Here is a 12,377-nt window from a genome sequence, read left to right as displayed (position 1 = left end):
TGGCTTCTGCTCTCATTGCTTACAGAATACAAGATCTGTTGCACCTCAGATTTAATTGTATCCCACTTATGCATAAGTTATTTTGCTGATGATTTGAAGTTGGCTTCAGAAGTCTAGTGGGTCGAAGGAACCAGTATGTTTTAATGCTCTGATAGGTGTATTTCTCATGCTATTTGATACAAGTTTCTTGTTAGGATCCTTTTTGTAAAAACTGTCACTTCACAGTGTTTGCCCTTGGTTGATAAGGGAGGCTCAAGAATAACATTCCAAGTAACAAAAACTTATCTTGAAGTCTTTGTCTTTCAGCCAAATTGCCAGTGTATTTGAAGGGATACTGCAGAGAGTATCCAGAGCAAAACAGCAACTGCTCATGCACTCTAATGAACTGGCTGCTTTTTCTTCTTTTTTTTCTTTCTTCTTTTCTCTTTTTTTGTTTCGTTGTCGTTGTTGGTAAATCAGTGCAATGATGGACAGTTTCAGAGCCCTAGGAAGTAAATAATTTGCATTCTCAGCCTGGGCAGAAATATTCCTTGATGTGCTGCTTCCTCACACAGGTGAAGTTCCTGTCAAGTGATGCAAGCCTTTTCTTTGTGGCATACAGTGTTCCCATATGAAGTGTGAATTTAATTGGGATTTTTTACTTCCCATCTGTGTGTAGCTGTAAGATGCATTGCGTTACTCAGTGGTGATTCCAATTAATGAAGAGCAATGCTGTATTTTCTCTTTGTGCTCTAATGGTGTTTTACTGGAGGGTTTTGCCCATGAAGCAGAATTGTGTGTGGTTTGGGGAAAAGAGAAGATGACAGGGAAAAAATAATGGGTGTCGAGGTAAACTTGTTAACACTGTTCTTGGAGAGGGAGGAAAAAAAAATCCGTACAACAGCCAACATAATGTTTATTTATTTGTTTTACTACTTGCAAGCAACCCCTTCTTGTGCCTTGCCATTTACTGTCCAGTATTTTGTGTTCTCTTCAATATAGCCAAGTCCATGGAAAGCCAACAGAAGTGAACATAAACCAGGCTCACTTTCCTCCAGCCGTGACTCTGCCTTTACCAGTCCAGTGTCTGTAACCAAACCAGCGGTACTGGCGAGTGGCTCAGTCCTCACCTCTCCCAAAGAGGTAAGGGGTTGGGTTTGGGGATAGGGTGGGAACTTCTGTCACTATTGCCTGCTATAACTTAAACATGATAAGGTCCTCTCTGTACATGGTAGCTGCCTTTGCACCCTTGAAGAATGACTGACTTGAACATTCTTAGCATGTTCTGTCACATCTCTGATACACTAAAAGAAATAAAAACGTGGTTTACCTGGATATAAAGCCATTGGTATTTGTCCGAATGTATTAGAATTTCCCTCCAATATAAAAAAAAGTACTAATGCTTTTAATAGTGTTGCATAACTAGACATGCATAGACCTCGTGTTATCGGAGTGCAGATACCAAAAACTGATGTGAATAGATAAGTAAACTGATTCCCATGCTGTTCTTCAGTATGGAAAAAGAAGAGGAAGAAGGGTGATCTGCCTCATTTTCTTTCTCCAGAACAGCAGCACAGGCAGTGAGCTCTGAGGGGGTTGAGGGAGTTCAACATGTATACATGTGTCTTCAGCTACAGTGTCTATTTTTAATTTTGGTGTTGGAAGGAGGTCATCTGCTGAGGTGGAAGCTGACTTACCTCTGGTTTTGGCCTGAAGTATGGAGAGAACCTTGGGGTATATGTCTGTTAACATTTCAGCAGTAACTGTGGCATAACACATTTTGGCCAGCACTCCTATGCTTCACTTCATAGCTTGTATACAAAATGCTGCTTTGGACCTTGAAATTCCACAAACCTTAATACAAAAGTGACACTGAATAACTTTTCTCCTCTGCTCCTGGGAATCAAAATTCAGCAGGTTTGTGATCATATGTAAAAAGAACAAAAATAAACAGAAGGCGATAAATTACATACTCACAAAATTTGAAATTAGTGTGTTTGTGTTTCAAGTGTAACAGTGGGGTTTTTTACTTGTGCATTTGTCTTGTTCGTTTACAGATCTTACTTCTAAAATAAGACCTTGTCATCTTTATGATTCTCTGCTTTGCAGGCTTTACTTTGCAACAGCCTGTACTTTTCTGCTTTAGCCACTGCTGGGTGTAAAAGCAGTCATTAAAAGCAATAGTTAATAAGCATGCACCTGTCACTTTGACAAATAGATCTCCCACTGTACTCTGTTCCCTTACCTTGCTTTTGTCTGTCCTTAGACCAAGTCCTTTGTGCTACTGACAGCCTTCATTTTTGTGTAATGCACAGCATGGTATGGACACCTTTGCAGCATAAACATGTAAACTTAAATATGCTTTCATCTCCAGGTAGATACTGAGAAGGGCATCCACTTTATATCATACAGTAGTAAAGCAAGTCGTCTCCTTCACCCACACCCCAAGAAGGTCTTGTGTGAAACTTTAGTCAGCAAAGATGTCAGGTACTAATTTGACAGCAGGAGTAGGCAGCTGGGTTTTCCCCAGAACAAGCAGTACTTCCTTGAATACTTCTTGTATTACCAGCATCAATCAACTAAACAAAAACGGCTTAAAATTTCCTCCCAACTAAAATTGAATACTTGTAATACATTTTTCTTTGGATCTCTTGGAGACTTGCAGTATGAAAACACAGGACCATGGCCAGCAAATACTACTGTAATCCTACCTCCACAGGCCTACTACAAGTAATCTCTGCCGGTTTTTTTTCTGAAATGGGGATAATGCCCCTCCTGCAGAAGTGTTGAAAATATTACCTTTATTCATAAGAGACCACAGTGTGTTGAAAACTAAAAGGGTGCCAACTAGCACTGTGTACCCACAAGCTGGTCTAAGGTAACCAAATTAAGATACAGTCTGAACTCTTAAAGTGATTCAGGATGACTTTTCTGTAAGAGTAGCCATCCCTGTTAGACTGACATCTGAACAAATCTGAGATGATGCATAGTGCTCTCATTTTAAAAAAAAAAAAAAAAAAAAAAAACACACACACAACCGAGAGATGCCTTGATGTTTCAGTCAAAGGGCTAAACTTACCTTTAGAAAAAATGCCAAAAATTACTACTTGTACCCCTTTAATACTAAAAGAGAATGTTATGTAAAAACCCTTCTACAGAAAGTTATGCATAAAACCAGAATTGAGGTGAAATTAAATTCCCTTTCAGGAATCTGTTGTTTATAAACTTTAGCTATAACTGTCTTCCCCTGAAGTGTAGAAATTAAGTTTTAGTATCTCAGCAGTTCTGTTCAACATTAAAGCAGCCACTAGCAAAGAGCTCGAGTATGCCAAGTTACCAGAAGACATCTAAATTTTTTGTCTCCTTTGTTCATTGTTATCTTCTGTCACTGCAGTCAAACTAGTTACCATGTTGAGAGCTTAATTTCAGTACTGTGCTAGCTTTTTATCCTAATACTCACAGTCACTTGTTATGTCTGTTACAATTGCTGATTTGTTCCTTACTGTGTTGAATTAGGCAAAATCTGAAAAGGCCACCTGAGAAATGTTTACTGTAAGGCATTACTTTCAATGTGCACTTCCCTGAAAGGCATTATTTCACACCAGTGTTTCATGTGCAACAGGCATTAGAAACACAAGCAGCAGTTGCTGCCTTGTTTTTGTTTGCTAAATATTTTGGTTCCCTTGATCTTTGCTCAGAGCTCTCTGAGTGTGATAAAATTATTTTGCAAAGGAGATTAATTTTTTCAGAGCCTGAATTTGCAACCTTCCCACCCTAGCTTAAAAAAAAAAGGCAGGGGGGAACACAACAGACTTTAAGAAATTTTACTATATTGCAAAAAAATCAAAGCAAGTAAGTGAAGGAAAATATTCTAGTGTTAGGTATCCATATTAATGTCTAAATTCCTCATTGTCCTGGAGTAGCCAGACATGAACTCTGTATATGAGCAGAAGGTTAAGATATTGGGAACTTTCACATAACATGTTCTTATATTTCTTTTGCATGTCCAGTCAAAATGATGGAACAGATTGAATTGGAAGCTCATCTTGGTTAGCAATGTTTTTATTGCAGTGTCATGGCTGCGGTACTGCAAATGTGCAAACTGTTGTGCCTTATGCCTTGTTCACAGACTCAAAATAATTAAGAAAGCTTAATCACTGTGGAAGAGCATGGGAGGTTACTGTGGGTTCATGAATTGAGCTGAGCAGATTTCCCACAGGCTCCGGAGTTGTCTGTGTCTGGCTACACACTGACCTATCTGGGCTGTGAGTGTCCATAGCAAGGAATCGGCAGTGCGCTCTCCAGGAGAGGATACTGAGGCTATGGCTACCTATTTTGTACCCAGTTGTGGTTAGTTAAGGATGTGACCACTCTCTGAAAGGAGATTACCACCCCATAGCTTAATTTCAGGATAGAATCTGTCAGGATGGCTTAAGATGCAAATTTGAACTGAGCCTAATCTCCTTAATTTTTTAATTTTTGTAGGGTAAGAGTCCTGCATGAAGTTCTCTGCCTTAATATTCTGTTGTAGGCTTCAGCATTGCTTGAGAGAGTTACATTGCCAAGGAACAAAATAAATGTATTCATGACCATGTGAATTGACTCCTAGGAGAAGAAGAAATTAAGAGTCGATAATGATAGGTGGGAGAACAATGTTCTGGGAAGGGAAGAAGTGCGTGTGCAACACTAGTCAGTATTTTGATGGAAATTTGACATTAGATTTTCTTTTTTGAGGGGTTAAAAGCCAGCCAAAGAACTGATGGGTGTTTGAAAGGTGTAAGCAGAGACCCTGAAGAGGGCCCCATCTTTGCAGCAATATAGTTTGAAAGTCTCTATATTTTACCTTTCTTGTCTAGAGTCCTTCCAGCACCACCCCTCCCATCGAGATCTGCTCTTCACGCTTGACGAAGCTGATGCGCCGTACCACTGATAAAAAGAGCGAATTCCTGAAGGCACTGAAAGATGATAGGAATGGGGAGATAACAGAGAACAGAGAATGTGACAAGCTGGATGATGTAAGATCCCTGTCCTTACTGTATATATGACCATTATGTGTTTAAGGAGTTGGGTACTGAAAAAAAGCAGAGCAGTATATGTAATTCAGGCTCTGGAGGAGGAAAGGAATGACTTCCATTGGTCTGGCACACATGCCATGGAAGTAGCACACAGCACTGTGATGAAGGGAGACCTGTAACATGATGAAATGCAAATGGATAAGTAAGAAATGAGGTGGAAGGGAAGGTCACAGATGGTGAAGGTAATCTAGATTTTTGCAAGGATTCTCTAAGGAGTGGAACAATACCATATTTTAACATCTTAATTTGCTTTCAAACTTCCTTGTCAAGCTACATCCCCAGGAAAGCTGAATTCAGGGGTTGTGAAAGGTGCAGGATAGTGGCTCAAGCCTCAGAGGCTTGGACCAGGCCTCTAAATGCGTAAATCCATGGTTTAATGTGTATGTAAAGGCCATCCTTTGGACTATTTAATTCTCACAGGTTTTTTTTTTTTTACTCTCACTCTGAGGCCACTTACTCCCTTGACACAAAAGTGCCGTCCACTGAATGTCATTCATATTGTGTTGTCTTGCCACAGCCAGCTAGAAGTTGCTTTCAACTATTATCAGTCCAGGCTCTGTAAAAAACACTGACTCAAAATGAAAGGCTTTACTTCCAAAAGCAGAAGCTTGAACTTGGAACTGTGCTATTGGCACAGTCTGTGCAAGCACACTTTAATGCTTTTATTTTTCTTTAGATGGAGAGCAACAGCACACCAGAACCAAAGGAAAACTGGGAAGAGAACTGCCATCAGAATGGCCTTTCTCTCCCTTTGCCGGAGGAGGGGGAAAACCTCTCTCATTCATTGGAAGCAGAACACAGGTGAGTAAATGGCAAAATAAGGTGTCTGGAGTAAAGGAGGGCAAGTCCTTGCACTGTGTGAGGAGAAGGAGACTATTTCAAAGACGACTCTCTTTCTGGGAAGCTGCAGTAGCTTTGTGTGTACTGAGCTAGAGGTGTGTGGGCTTCATGACTAGTGCTGGACTGGGTGGAGTCTTATTGAAAATAAGACAAGACTCTGATGACAGCTGAGCCAAGACTTTGCCAAGGTGTATAATTAAACTCCTGCGCTTCTCTAGTGCCACATCCCTGTGTGTTAATGCTGCCTAGATATTTACCTGCCCACACCAGGAGTGAGCACAAACCTAGTGTGATTCTGGTTAATTTACAAGCAGGTGTCCTAAATGGAATGGTCTGAAGACACACCCTCGCATGCACATGCCACTTTCTGTCTGCACTGTGCTGCTTTAAATGCTGTAAAAGTGGGGGAGAGTTAAGAAAATATTTACCTGGTATCTCAGCTTCTATCTTGCTTCAGTGAGTAAGCAGTGTGTGAGCATCTGGTATAAGTGGATAGTAAGTTTTAGGAGAATCCTGAGCTGCAGTACTGGTTTGATTGCCTCATGTCCTCTTTCAGGGTCGTTGGGTAGAACTTCAAATCTCTGCCATGCTTTCCTTATGCCAGACTAGTTATTTACCCATCGTACAGGACTGCTGATGATTAAATATTTGTAAAAGACATTGAGTATGAAGAATGTTGGGTGAACACGGAGCATTGTTGAAGTGGTCTCTAATAGAAGATTCCCTGGTGAATTGGGAGTGATTTAATACAAAACCTTGTGCTTCATGGACAAAATGTTCTCTTCTTTGCCATTGTTCCCTTGCTTTAATTCCTGTGCCCCTTCTATTTTCTCCACAAATCAGGTTATTGAAAGAAATGGGATGGCAGGAATACCCTGAAAATGATGAGAACTACCTTCCCCTCACGGAGGATGAGCTCAAAGAGTTCCAAATTAAATCAGAGCAGGTATGTTTACAGCTCTTGCCACTTGTGACTGCTCTTCTCTCTCTCTCTTCTCACGTACAAGTCTTCTGTGGTGTAATTCTTAAGAAAGTTCAAGAAGACAAAGAACTGAATTGAGAGTGTAGTGGAATTTATGACTGCATTATCTGTGCAGAGCATGTGTATACAGTTAAATACATAATTTGTGTCCACAGATGGTTAGTGACAGTTGCTCTCAGCACTTTTGCTTGTTTTAAAACTTGCTTTCATTCCTACAGCGAAGAAGAAACGGATTTGGGAAGAATGGATTTCTTCAGGGCCGCGGCTCCAGCCTGTTGTTCCACTGGAGAAGCACTTTTAAGACAAAGATTGAGGACTCAGACACAGAAACTAGTAGCAGCGAAACGTCAGATGATGATGCCTGAAAGCGGGCACAAGAAAATTAAAATAAATAAAACCAACCCAATAAACTCAGTTCATAGTTCAACATGTGTTTGGGGTTGTATAAACTAAACAGAGTTTATTCTGTCTCCAGTCTGTTCAGTTTTTTCTTTTGTTGTTGATACTTCATGCACAAGGGAAATAATTGTATCCCAAAGAAGAGAGAAATTGGCTTCTTTAGCTTTTTCTTTTGGTTTTGCCCTAATGCTTAATAGAAGTTTGTGCAGCTAGCAAATTTTGACACAAATCCCTTGTGGGGCAGTGCACAAGTTCAGTCTTGTAAGCAGGATACAAGTGGCTGACTGATCTTTGCAACAACAAGCTTCTAACAGTGCCGCCTGCATTACATAATGTTGTGCGGTAACAGTGTGCTAAAACAATCATTGTCAATGACAAAATGGCTATTGAAGTTCTAATTATGTTAAATTAATGCTAATAACATGAATTTTTTATTTTATTTTATTTTTTTTTGGCGGCTCGGGGAGCTTCATCACTTAACCAGGCGTTTGTGGTTTTCTTTTTTTTGGGTACAGCTGTAAAATATTTGGATATAGGAATTGTTTGTGTTCTTCTTCTTGCAGCCTTGATATTCAGGGTGGATTGTAAAATATAAATTTTTTGTGAGATTTCAAAGATTAAGATTATTTTGATAACATTATTTACAGATTTAAAAAAGTGACTATCACATTGAGTCTGTATGAGGGGGAAAAACTACTGCATCAAAAATAACTAACTTGGAATAAATATTTTGCATCAGTTTGCCAATTCTAATTGTCTTTCTTATGTAAGAAAAGCTTTCCTCTAAAGGGACCTGCAACTTTGGGGGTTTAATAGCACTGGGGATAAATAGTTTCTTCTCCCGCTGTATTTTTCCACTTGGCAAACATTGCTGTAGTGCTCAGACTGCAGGAGCTAAACTCTTCCTTTAAGAAGGGAGAGGGAGAACAATGGTGAGATGATAGCCCATGTTTGTTTTTTTGAAAAAGAAATGAAAGAAAATATTCAAATTATCTTCCACTAAAGCAGTTTGCTTTTTTTTTTTCCGCTTCATACAAAATCGTGAAGCTCGACTGGTCGGTGTCACTTGTTCCTAGTGCAATGCTGCTGTTTATGTTCACAACGTGGCAAGGGAATGTCTGAATCCAAAGCTGTTTTCATTGAAATCTTTTTTAAAAATTCATGAAAACATTTCTATTAGATTAAAAAGGATTTTACAAACAACTCAGTTGTGGCCTAAACTATTTCAGTGTCTGTTTTAAGTTCAGCCTGTACACAAATGTTTTGCATTGGGAAGTATTTGCATGGTTGTGCACTGTTTGCAAGTGGGTTGGATGGAATTGCACATCAGGTATGAAATCCTGGTCTCGCTGATCAGAGGGGATTTCACCCAAGGTCTCGCTTGGGTTTTTTTTTAATCCACTCCTGACCAGGCAGAGAGACAGATGCGTAATAAAATTTTAATGTTTAGCCATGAATCTTTGCACCTGGACTCAAGGGAACACTCTCGGCGACACTGGGTGTAACTCTGCTGCTTATGCCTTTAGTTCCTGCTGACAGTGGGGCATGGGTGCTGCAGGTAAACCCCGGTGAGAGCTGGGCTGAGGGGTGTTTCTTCATTGCTGCTGTCTGGAAGCCAAGCTCTAGTCGTTGGTCTACCTGGGAATTCTCGGGGAAGTGCTTGGGCTCCTGTAAGACGTTTCACAGATCATCTAGTTCCTTTTCAAGGTCCTACTGCTTTGGTCCCACCAAACATGGCTTTTGTCTGGAAAAGTTCACCCATTTTATAAAAATTTTACTTCCTATATTCATTTAAGTGAAAAATTATGCAAATGTATTCGTGTTGTTGTCAAGAAATGGGGTAAGACTAAAAAAGTCCTTCACATCAAATCTGTGCTGATAGCCACTCGTAATGAGCAAACTGAGCTAAATGAGCAAAATGAGCCAAACAATTCCTGCCTGGAGCAAGGGACCTGCCTGATGGGGGGGACAGCAAAGCGTGATGTGTGTACGGCAAGAGCTCTTTGTGTTTCGTGCAAACTTTTCCTTCAGCTTCTGCGCCCCGACCCTCTGATGGGATGTGCATGGTTTAAACATTGATGAAACTTCTAAGGCGTTACAGGCTGCTGCCGGAGAGAACCTAATGGAGCAAATCCCCATAAATCAAACGGTGGCTTTTTCGTGAGCAGATCACTGGTTACCTGTGACTGGTACTGCTGGCGGTGCAGGGGGAGGGTGACCTACAGCCTCCCCAGAAGAGCCTGCGGATGCTCAGCAGGCAGCGATGGGGGCAAAGATCAAAGGAGGGGAGATTATTCTGGGAACAAGGGGAGGGTGCCGGGATGCCTGTGGCAGGGAAAAGGGGGCAGTGGGTAGAAGGAGCCGTTTCACCTCCTTGCGGAGGTTGTTCATCGGCTTTAAGATGGCGATGCACGGTTGGGAGCTGCTGCAAAGAGGAAAAGGGGCACCAGGGGCCGAGCATGGCCAGCAGCGAGTGCTTTGTAACCAGGAATGGGGGAGCGTGGCAGGGGACGGGGAAGCCTCATGCTGCGCACCGCTGCTGGCGAGGCCTCCCCCGTCTTGTTTGCTGTGGATCGCTCGGGTGGCCAAGCGCCATTTTTCTCCCCCTTTCCACTGCCCGTGGTAAACAGTGGGAATGGCCAGGGTCAGGGGTGCGGCCGCCCTCCCTCGCCCGTCCCAGCGTAGCAACGGTGGCTTCAAACACCGCAGCCACCGCCGCCGCCGAGCAGGTCTGTCCACGGGTCCCGGCTCGCCCCGGTAGAACGACCCCTCTCCCCCGGCAGGGTGGCACCCCCAGGTGACTCCCACCCCACTGTGCTTCCAGGGTGCCCCATGATGGGCTCGGGGGGATTCGCCTGCCCCCGCTGCCGCATGGCTTTCAGCTCCCGGCCGCTGCTGCGGGCACACGAGGAGAAGCTGTGCCTCGGGACCCCGACGGCCGGCAGCTCCTGCCTCCCCACGGGAGACCCACCGCCTGCGGAGGAGGCTGCGGGCACGGCGGGGAGGCCGCGGGACGCCTCGGTAGCGTGGAGCCGGGTCTGGCGCAGGGCGTGCGGGGATGGGACGGTCAGGAGGGACGGGGACAGGGATGGGTGCTGGGCTGGGATGTGCCGAGGGTGAGGAAACGAGGGTGAGCCACCGCAGCTGGATCCGACCCAGGGAGACCCTGCGTCCTCCCTCGCTGCGCCACACAGGCAGCCCTCCATGCCTATTTTGCCAAAGCCGGAAAACTCTGTACCACTAAGCATTTTTCTCCCCCTTCCCATTTGCCTCTGTGAGGTCGGGGTGTCCCAGCATGGGCACCGCGCTGAGCCACGCTGTCTCCTCGTGCTTCCCGGGCTCCTGCCAGCCGTGGGGGGACAGCAGGGGCCGGGGCGAGCGCGGGGGGCTCCCCTGGGGGACGTGCTCACCCCCCGCGAGAGGGCCCTGCTCCGCACGGCCGACCCCGCTTCCAGGAGGCCGACGGCAGAGGTACGGCAAACCCCATACCCCTGGGACGGGCATCAACACCCCAAGGGGTCCTTATACCCCAAGCCCCACGGCTGGTGGGGTCCAGCCCCTCCTGCCTGTTGCAAGCCCCTGTGCTGCAGGGAGAGCCCGGCCGGCGGCCGGCCCCACCGCGGGGACACGGGCAGCGGCCACAGGAGCTGCTGGAGGCCCACGAACGCCATGTGGCTGAAATCCGGGCCAGGACCCAGCAGCTGGAGCAGCGGAGAGAGGGTAGGCGCTGGCGTGGGGTTTGGGGTGATGGTGGGGGCACCCGTGTGATGCAGTAACCCCAGGAGTGGGGCTGTGGGGGGCTGTGCTGAGCCCCCCTCCCCACAGCCTCTCACCATCCCGCAGGGCTGTGCCGGCGGCTGGCAGCACTGGGGACCAAGATGGCTGCAACCCCCCACCCTGAGCGGGAGGAACTGGAGCTGAGCCAGGTCCCGGAGGTGCAGCAGGATCATGTCGGACAGCTGGCACATGGAGGGTGAGCCCCGGCCAGGGAGAGAGGGCTCTGCACCGCCCACGGAGTGGGGTGCTCTGGATCAAGGGGGCCTCAGCCCCCTCCCCATTTCCCTGTTCCCTCCCCAGGGCGGCTCTCCGCCTCGACACCCTCCTGCCAGCCGCAGGCCCGCTCGCCACCGAGGCCAGGTGAGGGTCCGTGGGCGACGGCGCAGCCGAGCCGGGCGTCCCGCTGAGCCCCAGCGATGGCTGACGCCGGGGCTGTGGCAGGGCACTGCGACTGTCCTACCTGCGCGCCGGAGGGCACAACCCGGCCATCCTGGCCCAGCTCCTCCGCCTCCAGGCGGAGGCCACGGCGCTGGAGAAAGGAACCACGGAGCTGCACAGGGGCAGGAGAACAGGTAAGCCCAAACCCCAGCTGGGACCCTGGCTCCGTAGCCAACAATTGAGCCCCCCCCCCCCCGCCCCGGCTGAACCAGCAGAGCCCCCCAGCGCAGGTGCTCAGGGCCTGGACGCAGCGCTGCTGGCCGTGGAGCTGGAGAACGAGCGGCTGGAAGACGAGCTCTTGGCGCTGAAGGTCAGGAGGGCGAGGAGAGCCGATGTCGGTAGGTGACAAATCCCAGGGAACAGGGCAGCCCCCACAGCCCCCAGCTGCTTCTGGGGTTGCCGCTGTCAGAGCCCCCGGGTTGCCAAAGGCTCGAGCAAATACGGGTGGGGGTGTCTCTGCACTTGGGGCGGGGGGGCCCTTGCACAGTGACAGCATTGGAGGGGCAGGACAATGTTCCCTCAGACACTGGGGAGGGGAGAGTCACTGCAGCAGCAGGAATGGGACACCCCCCCCGCTCCACACACCAGCCCGGTGGGATGCTGGGGACACTGTAAACCCCATGGTGACAAATTCCTGTCACCCCCCCCCCCCCAGGCTCGCAGGTGGCCCAACGGCACACGGAGGAGCTGGCCCAGCTCCAGGCAGAGGTGGGGGTGCTGCGATGCCACATGGAGCGAACAGGGCCACGGCTGCCCCCAGTCATCCTCCCACCCCCCGTGGCCCCCCCGCTCCCACCAGCCCTGGCCGCACCAGAGCTTTTCACGGTAAGAAAGACCCTCGTCCCAGCGCTATTTCCAGGTCTCCAGGGCCAAGGGATGATGGGGTC

General features: G+C 47.0%; 1 protein-coding gene across 1 annotated transcript in view; it reads left to right on the top strand.

The window, feature by feature from the left end:
• The window catches only part of GPBP1L1 (GC-rich promoter binding protein 1 like 1), a 35,512-nt gene extending 27,490 nt beyond the window's left edge, over window positions 1-8,022 (top strand). Inside the window, exons 8-12 of the mRNA XM_075036999.1 lie at window positions 982-1,122; window positions 4,836-4,994; window positions 5,731-5,855; window positions 6,738-6,840; window positions 7,095-8,022. Coding sequence (XP_074893100.1) covers window positions 982-1,122; window positions 4,836-4,994; window positions 5,731-5,855; window positions 6,738-6,840; window positions 7,095-7,241 — 675 coding nt within the window. The 3' untranslated portion in view covers window positions 7,242-8,022. The remainder of the gene's footprint in view (window positions 1-981; window positions 1,123-4,835; window positions 4,995-5,730; window positions 5,856-6,737; window positions 6,841-7,094) is intronic.
• The last annotated feature ends 4,355 nt before the right edge of the window (window positions 8,023-12,377 follow it).

Source organism: Buteo buteo, chromosome 10 (assembly GCF_964188355.1).
Source record: "Buteo buteo chromosome 10, bButBut1.hap1.1, whole genome shotgun sequence".
NCBI lineage: Eukaryota > Metazoa > Chordata > Aves > Accipitriformes > Accipitridae > Buteo > Buteo buteo.
The sequence above is the reverse complement of the archived record's forward strand: the minus strand, read 5'-3'. Positions and strand labels throughout refer to the sequence as shown.